At 56.6% G+C, this 15512-nt stretch overlaps 5 protein-coding genes across 5 annotated transcripts; 2 read left to right on the top strand and 3 right to left on the bottom strand.

Annotated features, from left to right (window-relative positions):
* The first annotated feature begins 126 nt into the window (after positions 1–126).
* BZA05DRAFT_387321 (uncharacterized protein) lies at positions 127–1943 on the top strand. The gene is made up of 3 exons (XM_051482562.1): positions 127–331; positions 397–508; positions 575–1943. The coding sequence occupies exons 1-3, from the start codon at positions 223–225 to the stop codon at positions 1707–1709; spliced, it is 1356 nt and encodes a 451-aa protein (XP_051343093.1). The 5' UTR covers positions 127–222; the 3' UTR covers positions 1710–1943.
* Positions 1944–3135: 1192 nt separating this feature from the next.
* Positions 3136–4535, top strand: BZA05DRAFT_332197 (thioredoxin-like protein; the record flags this gene model as incomplete). Its single annotated transcript, XM_051480636.1, has 3 exons — positions 3136–3171; positions 3738–4002; positions 4126–4535. Coding segments are annotated over 3 exons (711 nt in total), but the record flags the coding sequence as incomplete, so codon positions are not given.
* Positions 4536–5982: 1447 nt separating this feature from the next.
* Positions 5983–7557, bottom strand: BZA05DRAFT_387315 (formyl-coenzyme A transferase). The gene is made up of 5 exons (XM_051482561.1): positions 7358–7557; positions 7281–7288; positions 6707–7203; positions 6442–6653; positions 5983–6384 (listed from the first exon to the last, which is right to left on the bottom strand). The coding sequence occupies exons 1-5, from the start codon at positions 7535–7537 to the stop codon at positions 6094–6096; spliced, it is 1188 nt and encodes a 395-aa protein (XP_051343091.1). The 5' UTR covers positions 7538–7557; the 3' UTR covers positions 5983–6093.
* A 927-nt stretch (positions 7558–8484) lies between these two features.
* On the bottom strand, positions 8485–10300 carry BZA05DRAFT_471222 (uncharacterized protein). Its single transcript, XM_051487947.1, has 3 exons — positions 9829–10300; positions 9616–9751; positions 8485–9562 (listed from the first exon to the last, which is right to left on the bottom strand). Exons 1-3 carry the CDS (start codon positions 10196–10198, stop codon positions 8926–8928), a joined length of 1143 nt encoding a protein of 380 aa, XP_051343090.1. The 5' UTR covers positions 10199–10300; the 3' UTR covers positions 8485–8925.
* Positions 10301–14116: 3816 nt separating this feature from the next.
* Positions 14117–14695, bottom strand: BZA05DRAFT_387311 (uncharacterized protein). Its single transcript, XM_051482560.1, has 2 exons — positions 14555–14695; positions 14117–14494 (listed from the first exon to the last, which is right to left on the bottom strand). Exons 1-2 carry the CDS (start codon positions 14667–14669, stop codon positions 14208–14210), a joined length of 402 nt encoding a protein of 133 aa, XP_051343089.1. The 5' UTR covers positions 14670–14695; the 3' UTR covers positions 14117–14207.
* Positions 14696–15512: the final 817 nt, after the last annotated feature.

The raw sequence follows: 15512 nt of genomic DNA, 5'->3' as shown, positions 1-15512 counted from the left end.
GAGAGTCCGTTACGACAGCAACGCGGTGTTCGGCAGGTTCCGAGACTGCTTACTAGCGTGTACCACCATGGAAGCTCGCGCATCTAGATTTCAAGGTAGATGAAGGTAGAGTAACTTCCTTCACTCACCAACTCGGACGCGAACGAAACCCCACGACCCCTCTACCCCCCGCACTCGTACACACTCCACACCACACTTCGCAGCGACTCTCATCTATTCAGCATGAGCGGCTTCCAAGACGTCCGCGATGTCATGGACATCACCGGTCCTGTCGAGGGCCTTCCGCGCCCACCACCGGCAAAGAAACAGAAGACAGTGGAAAAGCGACCAGGTGTGTGCCTGCCTCTCCTTCCAGAGTTCCCTTAGTCGCAGAGCTCTGTTAACATAGGAGAACAGACGGTATCACTCGCGAGCTGTTCGCGCTCCTGGGAGAGAACCCACCTCCAGTTGCCATCGTCGAGAATAAGTTCAAAGAGAAGCCGCGGTGGATGGGAAAGGCGAATCCATGGTGAGCGACATTCCGCATTGGGGGGAGGGACAGACAGAACTAAGGGGTGGCTTTTGTCTTGCGTAGGGTGTGGAAAGGCTTCCAGAATCCTGCTCGCGGCGACGACCTGGTGCTCCACCACTGGGAGCGCAAATCCGACAGCCCGGGCGACGTCGTTTACAAGTTCAGCAAGTTCAATGTTAAGGTCGACGTGCCCGAGTACACCAATGGCGAATACGAGGTTCTCAAGAACGACGATTGGACGAAGGACGAGACTGACTACCTCTTCGCGCTGTGCCGCGAGTACGACCTGCGCTTCCCGATCATCTGGGATCGCTACGAGTGGCCGGATAAGAAGCGCAGCCAGGAAGATCTAAAGGCGAGGTACTACTTGGTCTGTCGCGTATTGATGGAACTGCGGACTCCCATGGGGCAAATGACGCCCGAGGAGATCAGCACATTCAACCTCATGAATTTCGACAAGGAGCGGGAAGTGATGCGCAAGGCGATGGCTGAGCGACAGTTCAACAAGACTGAGGAGGAGTTCAAGGAGGAAGAGATGTTGTTGGCGGAGCTCAAGAGGATCGTTGGCAATCAGGAACGCATGTTCGAGGAGCGCCGGGATCTTTTCCAGCGCCTCAACTTCCCGCCGACGACCGGATCCATCGCGCCATATACCGGCAGCCAGGGCCTCACGCACCTGCGCGATCTGATGCTCTCGAGCTCGGACAAGAACAAAAAGAGGAAGTCGATCGCATTGGGACAGGCCAATGGCGCCGGCGGCAACAGCGCAGAGACTGCTCAACCGACTCCGACATCTGCCAACTCAATTGACAGGAGCGCTATCGGCGGCGGCGGCGCCGGTGGCAGTGGACCGGGAAACACCAAGGAGCGGGAAAGTAAAGAAGTCAAGCGCAGAAAGCTGTCGAAAGAAGAAGAGGCCATGTACGGAGTTTCCAACCACGACAAACTGGCGTCGGGCGTCAAGCTGCGCTCGGGCATGGTCGCCAGCAACGTCAAGGGAGCGACCGCCACCAAGGTCGCGAACGCGCTAGCGCAGATGGGCATCGGCAATCTGACGATGCCCACGGCCAAAACGGTGCAGAAGTACGAGCAGCTTCAGAGCTCGGTGGGTGTGCTCCTCGATACAAGGAAGCTCGTGGATAAAATGGAGCAGGAGGCGCGGGTCCTCAAGGCTCAGCTGGAACTCAGGGAGAACTGAGAAGGGTATTCGTTCCTCTACTTGGCGTTGGTTCTTTTTGGTCTGTGGTTGTCTTTGTGATTGGGGTGGAAACGTATCTTCAAATCTCTTGCTTCGGTGTTGTTCCTCTCGAGTATTTTTTTAGTTTTTTTTTCTTTTCGAATTTCTTGTGTTGGGATCACGTAATATCACCATCACCATCACTCTTTTTCTTCTTCTTTTCTTCTTCATCTTCTTCATCTTCTTCATCTTCTTACTATCATCATTCCTCATGTTATGTTTCCTTTGTTATTTACGGTTGGAATGGAATGGGAATCATGGAATTATGGAATTGTCAGGCCTGGGGGGTCGGGCGTGTTGGGGTTGGGTTTGTGTTCGTTACATGCAAAGTGTTGGCTGATGCACTTCACCTGACGTTTTCGAGTTCCATTATCAAGTGTAGTGCAAGTATCAGCACCAACCACCACTGCCCATCGATACATAGCCGCCGCAGCAGCAGCAGCGTACTTATGTAGAGCCAGAAATGAAGGGTTTTTGTTGATAGACTGACTGAGTCCTGACGTGCCGGATTCTTTCGGCGGGGAGACTATACCAGCCAGCCAGTGTAGCCAGTGTAGCCACTCGCGTTCCTTCCCCAGACCACGACCGGACGAGATGAGAAAAAACCGGTTTCGATTGCGACTGCGATTTTGATTTTGAGTTCATATCCGCAGCCTGACTTTTACATACGAGTGATCATGATTCATGCTCGGGCCGGAGTGTGTGCTGCCCATTGCCCACCGCCCAGCCTGCCTGGCCATAACTGTCCTCCAGCCAGGCAGTCAGCCAGCCTGTCAACTTCAATGCCAGCTTCCGCTACCGGCACGGTAGAGGTGGATATGAGATGTAGCATACGAGGCCTGCTAGGCAGGAGAGAGAGGGGGAAAAGGAAAGAAAACGCATGAGCATGCTCTAGGTACGGCAGATACGTAGATGTGCGCAGTGTGGAATCGAAGCGAAAGCGAGCCCCGGCCTGCTGGTTATGTGGTTGGTTATGTGGTTATGTAGTTGCTTACATACCGCACGCGAAAACGGGCGAAGAGGGACTGCGAGTCTGGGGGAATGGGCGTCTGAGGGAATGGACGATGGAGATGGAGTGAGTGGGAAGAAGCGCGACGGGCGGAGGGAGCGCCAGAAGAGTGCAGTCACTTTTCCTCAGTAACTAGAGGCTCGTTCCAGGAGAGCGCACGAGAGTCGCAATGGATGATGAAGGGATGGACGGGGGCAGGAGCGAGGACAGCGGCAGCGCTCAGGGCACGCACGCAAATCCGCAATTCTGGGTGTCAACACTGGCAACAACAGCAGCAGCAGCAAAAGCAGCACCAGCACCGGCAGCACCAGCACCAGCAGCAGCCATCACGTACAGTGCAGCAGTGGTAAGGTAAGGTAGGAGGAATATCGATTCTGCCCACCACCACAACCACCACCACCAACCAACCAGCAAGTATAAATTCCCTCACAACGCACGCGTCCTTACTCAATCCCCCCCAAACTTCGTCTGCCTGCTCTCTCGCTCCTCCTCCTCCGAACCCCCTCCCCGCCGCCGCCTTCTCTCTGCACCCCTCCGTGTTGTAGTATCGTATCGTATCCTACCCTTCACGCGCACACATCCCCCATCCCCCTTTTATCACCCTCCCACTCCACCCACACACACACACACACACACACACAATGTCGGCCCCTCCAGTCGTCCTCCGCCGCAGTGCGCGCAATTCAGCCAAGAGGACTTCGCCGACAGCGGAGGCCACCACAGCAGCAGAGCCCGAGGTCGTCGCGCCCGCGCCCAAGAAGAAGCGCACTACTCCCGCCGCCCCCAAGGACGTGGAGGAGAAGAAGAAGGAGAAGAAGCCCGCTGCCGAGAAGAAGGCTCCTGCCGAGAAGAAGGCTCCTGCCGAGAAGAAGGCTCCTGCCGAGAAGAAGGCTCCTGCCGAGAAGAAGGCTCCTGCCGAGAAGAAGGCTCCTGCCGAGAAGAAGGCTCCCGCCGTCAAGAAGGCTGCCTCCGCTGTCAAGAAGGCTGTCGCTGCTGTCGTCCCAGCCTCCGTCGCGCCCGCTACCGAGGAAAAGCCCGCGACCGCCGATGAGGAGCCCGCTGCCGCCGCCGTCGCCCCAGCCACCTCTGCTGCTGCTGCCCCGGCCGCTGTCGCGGAGTTGAATGAGGGCGATTCTATCCCTGACGATCTTCCCGAGATCCAGACCCATACCGGCGAAACCACCACTATCAGCGCGCTCGTCGCCGCCTCGGAAAAGGGCATTGTAATCTTCGCATACCCCAAGGGTACATGATCCCATCCCCCCCACAAATCCTCTCGTTCCATACACACACACCCACACCCACACACACACACATACACATACACACACACATATATATGTAACCCTGCTAACACCCACTCCCCAGCCTCCACGCCCGGTTGCACGACGCAAGCGTGTGCGTTCCGCGACAGCACCGCGCAATTCCGCGGGCTCGGCTACGCGGTCTACGGGCTGTCTGGCGACAGTCCCAGCGCCAACGAAAAGTTCCACACCAAGCAGAACCTGGCCGACATCCAGCTGCTGTGCGACGCGAAGTACGAGCTGCACGCGCGCCTCGGCGTCAAGAAGGCGGGCGCCGCCAAGGGCACCGTTCGCAGCGTCGTGGTCATCCAGAAGGCCGTCGACGCCACCCAGAAGGCTACCGTGCTCAAGAGGGCCCCCGCTAATCCCGCCCAGAGCGTCGATGTCGCCCTCAAGGCTATCAACGCCGCCACTGCTGCTGTCGCTGCGACAGCTGAGAACAAGGAGGATGAGGACGCCGAGATGAAGGATTAGAAGAAGGGGAAAAAATTGGCTGCTTTGACTTTTTTTCTTCTTTTCTGTTGTTGGCTGGGCTTGGCTTGGTGGATGGAGAGACGTACACACACTCATACGCTCACATCAATCAATCAATCATCCCCAATTCCCTTCCCGTAGTAACTTTTTGTTGTGTTCTTTTTTTTTCCGTTCCGTTCGGGAGTGTTGGTTTTTTTTGGTCTTGGTCTTGGTTCTTGGTCTTGGTCTGTTTTGGTTTTGTTGTCACGTAGCAAGAGGGAAATCAAACATCACTTTGGAACATGCATTGACCTTTGAGTTTGGCTTTGGAACTTGGAACATTGGCTTTAGAACTTTGGTACTGACATTAATCGAAATTGGCTTTGACATTGGCTTTGATGTTGACTTTGTCATTGACTTCGACTTTGACATTGACATTGACTTTCGACACCGAGAACGGGAACGGCAAAGAGGAATGCATGCTTGGAATCCAATCTTCCCCCCCTCCCTCCATCCCTTCCTCCCTTCGATCGAGAGTGAGAGTGAGAGTAAGTGAGTGAGGGAAGGAGGGAAGGAAGGAAGGAAGGAGCCGGTGTATCGACCGCTGCACATTGTACCGAAGTTCCCATCGAAAGGCGAGCATCAAAAGGCGAGCATCAAAAGGCGAGCATCGAAAGGCGAGCATCGGGCGGGGAGGAGCCTGACCACCGGAGGCAGGGAGCAGGCGGTAGCGGGGAGGCGGTAGCGGTAGGCAGCAGTATGAGCGGTTGAACCACCGCGGTTACCAGCCGCTGGAGCCTGGTGACGAAGCCTGGCGAGGAAGCTGTGGATCTGCGGGATTTGATGAGTGCTCACACGCCTAGCTGGCTGGCTGGCTGGCTGGCTGGCTGGCTCTTGATACGCGGTACAGCGGCACAGCGGGGGGTTGCGTACTTACACATACACCCAATACACTACACACATACTTACCAAGAGGTATCTAGCCAAGTAGCTGTGCTGCAAGTCCCCGCCGCCAGGTGGTGGAGAGCCAAAATCCCGGCAGTGAGTGATGCCTTGTGACGCCCTACCTGCCGCTGCGGTTCCGGTCGACGGCCGTGTGCACTGAGCGTGGGTTCGCCTGCGAGCTCATCTAGCTCCGCGGCTGGGTGTTATTTTCCTGCTACTGGATACTGTGCGGGCCCTGCAGCGCTGTGTGCCGTGCGTGGCTGTGTGTCGTGCGTGCCATGAGGTCACGGACTCGACTGGAATGGCATGGAGGCATGTCTTCTGCTGCTGCTGCTGCTGCGTCACTTGGGCGTTGGGCTGGGTGTGCATAAGGGTTACATACACTGTAGGTGAGGAGTTTGCGCAGGCTGGAACTAGAACTGTCGGCAGGTGTTGTTTCTACATATTAGATGGCTTTGGGACACGGTGAATGATATCGTATCGTTAACGTCAATCACTGGTAAACACCACGGCTTTGGCTCTGGTTGGAACTTGGAACTATATCTTGAGCGAGCACGAGCAGCGCATGTACCGTCTTATCTACGGATGAGCGACAGCATAAATTGTACCTTCGAGCTTGCCGATCCACGCCATATTAAGCAACAACGCCCTCCCCCCTCAACTCCGCAATCTCCTCCTCGCCCAACCCCAACTCCCGCAGCACCTCATCCGTGTGCTGCCCCAATGTCGGCGGCGGCGTTCGGATCCCCGGCGTCGCCTCCGAGTACTTGACGGGAGTATTGACCAGCCGTATGGGCCCAATGGTGGGGTGCTCGACCGTCTGCACCATCCCGCGTGCGCGCACGTGTTCGTGCGCCAGCGTTGTCTGTATATCGTTGATAGGCGCGTAGGGCATGCCGCAGCCTTCGAGGATTTGGAGCCATTCCTTTGAAATCGTTAGCAGGGGAAGGCGGGGGGGCAGATGGGAGGAGGAGGGAGGAACCTGGGTGGTTTTTGTTTTCATGATGTCGCCGATCATGAGAACAAGGACCTTACGGTTCTGAACACGCATGGTGTTGGTGACGAAGCGGGGATCGGCCGTCCACTGCGGCTGGCCAATCTTCGTGCACAGAACGCCGTAGAGGCGGTCGTTGCCGCCGCCGAGGAGGATCGAGCCATCCTTCGTCGGGAATGCTTCGTAAGGTACGATGGACGCTTCCCCCGCAAATCAGTCTTCCTGCTCTGGCCGGACGGGAGAGAAAACCCACGGTGCGCAGTCCCAAACCTCCCCCCATCCTTCTCCCCCGATATCAGCGCGGAGCTGGCAATATTTGCCAGAGTGGCGACCTGGCAGTCGCTGAGCGCCACATCTATATGCTGTCCGCGGCCCGTCACGCCGCGCGCAATAAGCGCCGCCATGATGGAATTACTCGCCCACAAACCTGTGGTCATGTCTGTCACCGCGACGCCCACCTTTACCGGCGGGCCATCGGCCTCGCCCGTGATGTGCATCAGCCCGAACTCGGCCTCAACCATGACGTCGTAGCCGGCGCGGGCGGCGTACGGGCCTGTCTGCCCATAGCCCGTGATGGAGGTGTAGATCAGTCGCGGGTTGGCGGCGGAGAGCGAGGCGTAGTCCAGCCCGTATCGCGCCAGTGTGCCAGGGAGGTAGTTCTCGACTAGGATGTCAGACTGGGCCGCGAGCTGCCGCAGGATCTCTTGTCCCCGTGCGTGCTTGAACGATATGCCGATCGATTTTTTGTTCCTGCCCTCCCATCATCCTACTCAGCCCTCCCATCCCTCCGTCCCTCTCTCCGTCCCTCTCGCCTTCCTCGCGCTCACCGGTTTGCCTGCAACCCATCCATCAGCACGATCTCCCCACCCTCTCTCTCCCCCCGGAAACAGACGGGGGGCCATACACATAAAAAATACGCACTCTCCCCCCTTCCGCCCTCGCCATCGCCATCCTTTGTCTCAGCGAACGGCGGCCCCCAAGCGCGCGTGTCATCGCCAGTAACGGGGTGCTCAGTCTTGACGACTGTAGCGCCGAGGTCGCCCAGGATCTGCGTGCAGTACGGGCCGGCCAGGACGCGGGTCATGTCCAGGACTGTCAGGCCGGCGAGGGGGAGGGCGCCGCTGCTGGGGCTGGGGGGGACGGCGGCAGCGGCGGTGGAGTAGCTGCGGCCATAGCGGGAGATGCGGGGTATTAGCTGGCGGATCATCGCGGCGGCGGCGGCGGTTGGTTTATGGGGTGGAGAAGTGCGCGGGGAGGGGGAGGGTGCTGTGAGATGGAAAGCACCCCCACCCCCCCCCCCCCCCCCCCCCCATTGTCTCGCCCGGCCGATGGGCCGAGGTAACAGCTCTGCGATGGAGGGGAGCTAGGTACGGAGACAAGCTTTTTGCAGCACATCATAAGACGGCACGGCGGCATGGGGTGGACTGGAGTAGCTTTTTTCGGTAAAATAAGCATCCCGGTCCCTGCATGGCGAGATGATCAGTCGTCACCACGGTGATGGTCGATACATACCCAAAGACCGAGTATGTAAATAGAAGTCTCCAATGCGCCGGCCGGCTGCGGCAAAGAAACGACCGGTGAACTGAACTGAACTTGTCGATGCCAAGTGAGAATGTTCCTTCCTTTACAGTTCCCCTTAACATGTGAAGTGAGCCGTGAAGCTTGAACGGCTGCGGACGAAAATGCCCCATGCACTGTGCATTATGCAGCGAGTGATCTGCTGTGTACGGAAGGCCCGTTGGCGGCGGATGATCCCATAGTTAATGGATGATCATGCCCGCTGGTTAGGACTCGGGAAGCTGCCGATGTTTCACCTCACCGGTAGAGCGCGAGAGGATTCTGTTTGAGCAAGCCAGCCTATTCACACTCACTTGCTACGGCTTGATGGATACCATACATTATGAGTGTCTTCGCTCACCCACTTCCTCCTCCTCTTCTAGCGGGTACCGAGTATGCTGGCTTCCATATCTCGGCTCCCATCATCCACCCGCCTTTGCGCTTTACGGGCGTGCCGGTTGGCTGGTCACTATTGCCGTATCAGGGCCCCAAAAACCCGTACTTTTGCCGTATTACTTCCATCTTCTTCATGATCGATATGGCATGTAGTATTACCACAGTTTTCCCCTTCCTTGGACTATACAGACTACAGTAAACATCATACTCGAGGCCTACCTATCCCCCGCCCACAACAACATCATCATCATCATCATTAATATGTATACCACCAAATAAATCGGCGATAACTACCGTACATCATGTCATCGCTCATATCGGTACAAACATTACACAAACATGACCCAACCCAACCTCATAAACACGAAAGAAAGAAAAAAAGAAAAGAAAAAGAGACCAAATCAAAACGCCCAAAACTCCAAACCAACTCCTGTTCCGACTCCACTCCAATGCCAACTCCGCAAGCCCATGCCCCAGCAAAAAAGAAAAGAAAAGAAAAGAAAAAAGCCCAATGTTATGTTATACTCTCACAGCCGGCCCCGGAGACATCGGCGACAACGGCGACAGCGGCAGCGGGATCTCCGCGGGCGAGGACTCGACTTCATAGCTGATCCTGCGCATGATGATGAGTCTTCCCTCGTCCTCCTCCCCGTCGGGCATCCAGCCATCCGCCTGCTCCTCCTCCGGGTCCTCGTCCTCATCCTCCCCGCGCCCTCGCTCCATCGTATTCCTCGCGCTAGCGTTCGTAGTAACAGTGTGCGTGGTGCTGCGCTTACTCTCGCCGCGCATTCTCCTCAGCTCTCTCTTTCTATAGAGCACTGCCTTCAGACTCGGCAGGGAGACCGCGCACACGGCCACCGAGAGCTCGACACACGCGAGCAGCTCGGCAAGCTGGATGAATGAGTAGTAGACCAGCAGGTGCGAGCGGAACTTTATGTGCAGTGCGCAGCACGTCGCCGTGGTCGCGATCGTGGCCAGCCCTAGGAACAGAAGGAAGAGGATTGCGTACTTCTCGCGCGGTGGCACCTGGATGTAGTAGAATATCACCAGAGGGATCGCGAGTACCAATATGTCGGACGTGATGTTCGTGATCGCGTAGATGCTGATGCTGAGCACGTGCGTGAAGGGCGTGCAGTGGTGTTGCGGGGTGCGTGCCCTGGGTGAGGATGAGCAAATGCAGTCGGGGGAGAGGAGAGGAGAGGAGGGTACCATTGGTTTCCGAAGATACGGCCGCACCACAGGGCGTGCGTCAGGATCAACACGAGGTAGGAGACGACCAGGTACGCGATGGTGCCATACAGCAGTTTCTTAGTGGTGGCATTCAGATGTCGTTTCAGATTGAAGTCTGTCCGATCGTTCGTTCATCAGCTTTCACTCGCTTTACATCCACACTCTCTCGGGCTCGGGTGAGGGTAAACCCACACATAGCCACAAAGCTAGCCTTACAGAGCCACAGCCCCGTGGGGACGATATAGCTGTGGAGTATCGTCGCCTCCTTGAGCGGCTGACCCAGGGCGCGCAGCGGCGGCACCCTCCGCCGTCCCGTGGCCACGTCCGGATCCGGCACTCGGTCCATATACAGCACTCGCCGTCTCGACCGGTAGAACGTCATGCCGCAGGCGATCGCGAAGAAGAGATAGCACGTTATTGCGAACATCAGCGATATCACGCTGGAGGCGAGGTAGCCGCTGCGGAGGTACCGCGACGTGTCGAAGTAGATGCGCAGCGAGAGCAGGATCGTCGGCAGCAGGAAGAACAGGATCAGCACCGCGAGCCAGGCGTCTTCCGTCATTTCGAGGTTCGGGTTGTATTTTGTCTTTTTTTATTTTCTGTATTTCTTTTCGTGTCTGCACTTGTATGATGTGCAGCTTTGGGTGGGGGCGGGGGGGAGGACCGGCGCGAGCGCGCGGGCGGGTGGGGCGGGCGAGGCGGGCAGGCGGGCAGGCAGGCGGGCGGGCGGGTCGTGCAGCGGTGCGGGGGATGGAGGTCTCAGCGCACGGGGCAAGAATAAACCAGGGACGAGGTGGACAGCGGTGACGTTATGTATACGGCTTCGACAATAAAGAGCTGAAGCTCGAGAACCGAACCGACTCGAAGAGGGGGTGGTGATGGGGGGGGGGGGGGGGGGGGGCGGGAAGGGCCAGCCATGATATACCAGCAGCAGCACTGCATCGCCGGCGAGGCCTCCCATCACAGACATCCCTCATCCCCCATCCCCCCTCCCTCTATCCAGCTGTCCGGCTGTCCGGCTGTCCAACCAGCCAGCCAGCCAGCCAGCCAGCTAAAGTTCTCACCCACTTGCTTGACGGGCACGACGGGCGCAGTGTGTGATGTGTGATGTGTGACGTGCTTACGGAGTACGCATGCGACGCACGCGAGGCGGGTCCGAAAAGCCAGTCAGTCAAGTCAGTCAAGTCAGTCAGCCACGAATCCCGAATTGCGGGTTGTGGTTGGCGCACTGGGCTTGCATTGTTTTCGCCGTCATGTCACACGACATCGCCCTATCGCGTCCGGTCCAGTTGTCGTGCAGGAGGGCCAGCGGTCGGGCAAAATTACTCATGGATGGGTGGGAGGGCTGGGGAGGCGGTGGTGGTGGATGGTGGATTGTGAATGGTGGATGGGTTGTGGGTGGTGGGTGGTGGTGAGGTTCAACGAGCATTGAGCATTGGAGCTGCCAGCCTGCCATTGTAGAATGTGGGATCGGCGTCCTGCGATGCGTGCCCGGAAATAGAACGATACTTGCAACTTGAGTCTTGCAATCCCCATTCACTCTGAACCCACTCTAAACCTCCATCTTCATAATCCCCCTCCCACACCCACCAAAAAAAAGAATAATCTGTCTTTGATGATTACCGAACATATCCCGGAACTGACTTTGAAGATAGAGTACTTCATACTTTAGGTGCTTGGATACTATACCAGTCGACGTCCCGACGTGCCCAGAGGGCCCGCTCCGTACGGTGGGCTTGTCCGCTCCAGGAGGAGGAGGATGAGTGCCAACCTACCGAGCAGGTGTAAGTCCGAGTCTTGAAGTTGAAGATTCTCCAGAGCACTGCCAGCCAGTCAGTCATTCAGTCAGCCAGTCAGCCAGTACGAAGCAGATACTAGCAGTTATGTACCAGTACATGCTTACTTATGCCCCCCTCCCCCCTCCCAGCAGAACTTATATAATAGGCAGAGCATACAGCACCCAAGGGCCAAGCTACCCCGTGGCGATCGCCACGGTGCGGACTCCGAAGATCAACCCATCAAGTTTCAACCCATCGGGAGGACTCGGCCATCTCGTGCGAGAACACCGTCATCCGCACGGGTGAAGCTCGGCGGCTCCGTGCGAACGCGGCCTTGGGAGATCCATTTTCTTCCGGGCAGTCGAGTCGAGAGAGAGAGAGAGCGCGAGATGTTCCGGGCCTACATGCTGGGCACGTTCGACGAGACGAGACGGCGTCACGAGGACGGGGCGGGGTGGGGCGGAATGATCGCCGCTTGTAACTAGAGCTACCCAGCTGAGCGCCGCAGCGCCGGCAGTCGACCCGTTCTGTTGGAACCTGGAGTCTTGGATATCTAGACCCAAGAGTGGCGTGACAGGACCATGTAGCTACATACTCTGTCACCTGTAGCGCACGCCGCAGCGACTGCACGGTGCACAGTGCACAGACACTGCACAGTCAGCGATCCCGCCCCCGTCACCCCGCTGCTGGCGAGAAACATGCACACATGCACAGATTGTGCCTAGATGGCATGTACTCCATGGTATGATAGAGTACATACTCGGGCTCCCCAGAGTCCCAGAGTCCCAGAGTCCCAGAGTCCCAGAGTCCCAGAGTCCCAGAGTCCCAGAGTCCCAGACGTGTCTTTGATTGCCGAACACTGGCATTGCATCACCAGCCCCTTGAGTCCTTGGCCGCAGAGTAGAGTAGGCGAGGCGCCTGCGGTTTTTAGGATCTCGCTTGGACTAGGTACATACCGGTAGTGTTCGCCGTCCGTGGGGAGCACAATATCAACATCAACACCGACCATCTCATCTCATTTCATTTCATTTCCGTTTCTTTTCCGTCTTCTTTCTTTCTTTCTTTCTTGCAAGGCGTCGTGCACGGTCGGCTCTACTCCGGTATAACTACGTGTGCATGCATACGGTACATACATACGACTGGAATGTGCCGAGAAGGAAGGAATGCCGAGCAGGAAAGAAGGCCGCGAAGGAACGAAGGCCGCGAAGGAACGAAGGCCGCGAAGGAACGAAGGCCGCGAAGGAACGAAGGCCGCGAAGGAACGAAGGCCGGCCGGCTGGGAGCCTGTGCTGTGTGCCAACGACCAGCGGCCAGAAACCAGCGGCCAGCCCTGATCTGCACAGTGCACACTGCACTGCCTGCGCACGTCGGGGCGGTGTTCGGTGTTCGGTGTTCGGTGTTCGTTCACAGCGCTCAGCGCTCAGCTCGGGTAGAGTCGGGTGCGTACATGCATTGTGTCGTATGTATCGTATGTATCGCAGCTATTCAACACAGGAGCCTAGAGGAGGAGAGTCCGAAGTCCGCTTCCAGGTATGTAGAGTATGCACTCGCACAATTTGAGTAGCCGGGCTGTGCCCGTAGGCTGTATGTAGGCTGCATGTAGGCTCTGGCTCTGGGGCGGCCGTTGCGATTGCGATTGATGCACTTAACCAACGGTTAACCGTGTTTGCTTTTGGGGGGTTTTGTTTACGTAGGTAAGCAGGTCTTCCGGGTCTGCCTGGCCTGACCTGACCTGTCAAACGGCGTAGAGAACATGCTGACGCCTGACGGCCCCACGGGGAGGCGAAACGGCAGCCCTCAGCAGGGTGCGGATGTTCTGCACTTGTTGGGTTGTTTCCTGGCCTGTTAACTTCGGTGTGACCTGTCCTCGATGGTTCCTGGTCGTGGTGCCAGAGCGTTATGTATCAGTACATACAAATATGCCTGTGGCGGTTGCATACGGTATAGGCATTCTCTACCTATACCTCGATTGCTTACAAGAAAGGCACCAGAATAGCAGTCTCGGCCTTCAGGCTCCACTGCTCATGAAGGCTCCGATGTCCATCCCGGCCCGGTCCAGAGCCATACAGAGATCAATTGTCCAGCTCGTTCGTTCGTCCGTCCGTCCGTTGGTAACGTCTCCATCTCACCTGCCTACGTAGGTACTGTAGGTAGTACATATATCTCCTTTTCCCCGACCGTTCCAACCGCGCCGACGGAGGGCCTGAAGTCCGGGGATAGCCACGGTAGCCACAGTTATAGCTCGGATACCTGCCTGCTTACCTATCTGCTTACCCTACGCGGAGATATAGGTACTCTGGATGTTTATGCAGTCAGCCGGGAGCCTGGGAGAGCCGGGTGAGGACTCCCCTCCCCCAGCGCATGATTGGCGATTGGCGATGGCACTTATCCCCACTCCACCCCTCATAAGCTTACCGTTTCATCGCTCCGTATAATTTCGACGTTGTTTCTTCATCGATAGCATAGCGTGCTATCGTGAGCGGCCGCGGCCGCCAACTGTGAATACCGAGCGAGATACTGTGAACACCGAGCGAGATACTGTGAGGCGGGGAGCTGTTCGGGAAGTTGAAGCTAAAGAAAGCGTACCGATATGGCAAGTGAACGGTTACCTGGGCCGAATGGGCAATTTACCTCCATGGTGCTGAGGGAGGTGGCGGGTGGGCCGACTGAACCGATACTGCAGGCTCATCCAGTCGGTATTTAGCTAGGTGTGAGTGCCACCCAGCCGGCGATGATATCGTCCAGACTCCAGCCCGGTTTCTCATACCAGGCGTGCGGTCCGGGTATAGAATCTCAGGTACAACGGTCAACCGTACACAGAGAACATACCGCCGCAAAAAGTCGCCATATCTGCTGCTCCTGGTGGATCTTCAGGTACTCGACGCCGTTGCTGGGGGAGATGCGGACGAGAGTGGCCAAGTGGCTACAGCCTACAGGATAGGCCTTGAATCCTGGAGCCACGATATATATGATCTTCCGACCCGCGCCGAACGAATGAACTACGGAGATTTCATGCGTATTGCAGGAACTCAACGGACGATATTGGGGACGGGATCTCTGTTTTTGCCCCGAGGTATCATGTATGTAGTGGATAACAGGCAAGCCAACAGACGTTGATCGGAATTTGACGTAAATAATAGATACGGCACATTCCACAACTCCGCCGGCGGCCGACAATAAAATGAACTTCAATGCGGTTGGAGGAACGGTAGGTAGTCGCCGTTCCCTTGTTCGTGTCTTCATACATATAGTCATTTTGATTCGGGCAAGTTGATAGATCGTTAGTCAGAAGAAGTGATGATGGGAGGAGCTTCCTACAGGCAACGGGCCAGCGCTCGTAAAAGATGATTGACCTCAAGAGCGGGAGGTGGATGAGATAACCAGCCGCCGTGGTCCTCGTGACTCGTGAGGATAGAGCTTTGACGAAGGAGACACATGCTACACAACTCAAGTCTCAGTACATAGCTCTACCGGCTCCATCGATCGAGTCCATCGTCTTAAGCCGCACCCGATCCTGCATCGTATGTAAGCATCGACGTTCAACACCCTTGAGGATATGTTCGTTGACCGGTCCGCAGACATGCCAGGATATCGTGTGCCTGCTCACTCGGACGACTTTACAAACAGAAGCAGCACCCAGCTAGCTACTGCTCTCCCAAAGAACATTAAGATTGACGTTTCCACCCACAGCTGGGTGGTTTACCGTTTATACACTCCAAGAGCCCCATTCAACTCATTCAACGCACGCCAGCTCCAAGTTCCAAGTCTCCAACAGGCGGCTCCACAGCTGAGTCCATTTGTGAGTCTTGAGGAATCTCCCAGCTCCATTCGCGGCTTCTAAGTTCCAATACCTAACCTTCAGCACTCAGTTCCCAACCCACATCCTCATATTTATCAATTACCAGCTGGTCTGTCCCCACGCTCGACAGCTTATGCATATGTAGAGTACAGATCATGATCCGATAGAGCTGATCTAGGTACCGTAGGTATGCTGCAATTGTTACCGTACTCGGAGCTGCCTATCCGTAGGACCCCTCAAAGAAGACGATCATTAAAAAAACAAAAAAAGCAATGTATCTACATGTTCAGCTCCGCCTT

This window comes from Tricharina praecox (assembly GCF_024521635.1).
Source record: "Tricharina praecox strain CBS 144465 chromosome Unknown BZA05scaffold_3, whole genome shotgun sequence".
In the NCBI taxonomy this organism is placed as follows: domain Eukaryota; kingdom Fungi; phylum Ascomycota; class Pezizomycetes; order Pezizales; family Pyronemataceae; genus Tricharina; species Tricharina praecox.
This window is presented reverse-complemented; position numbering and strand designations above follow the sequence as displayed.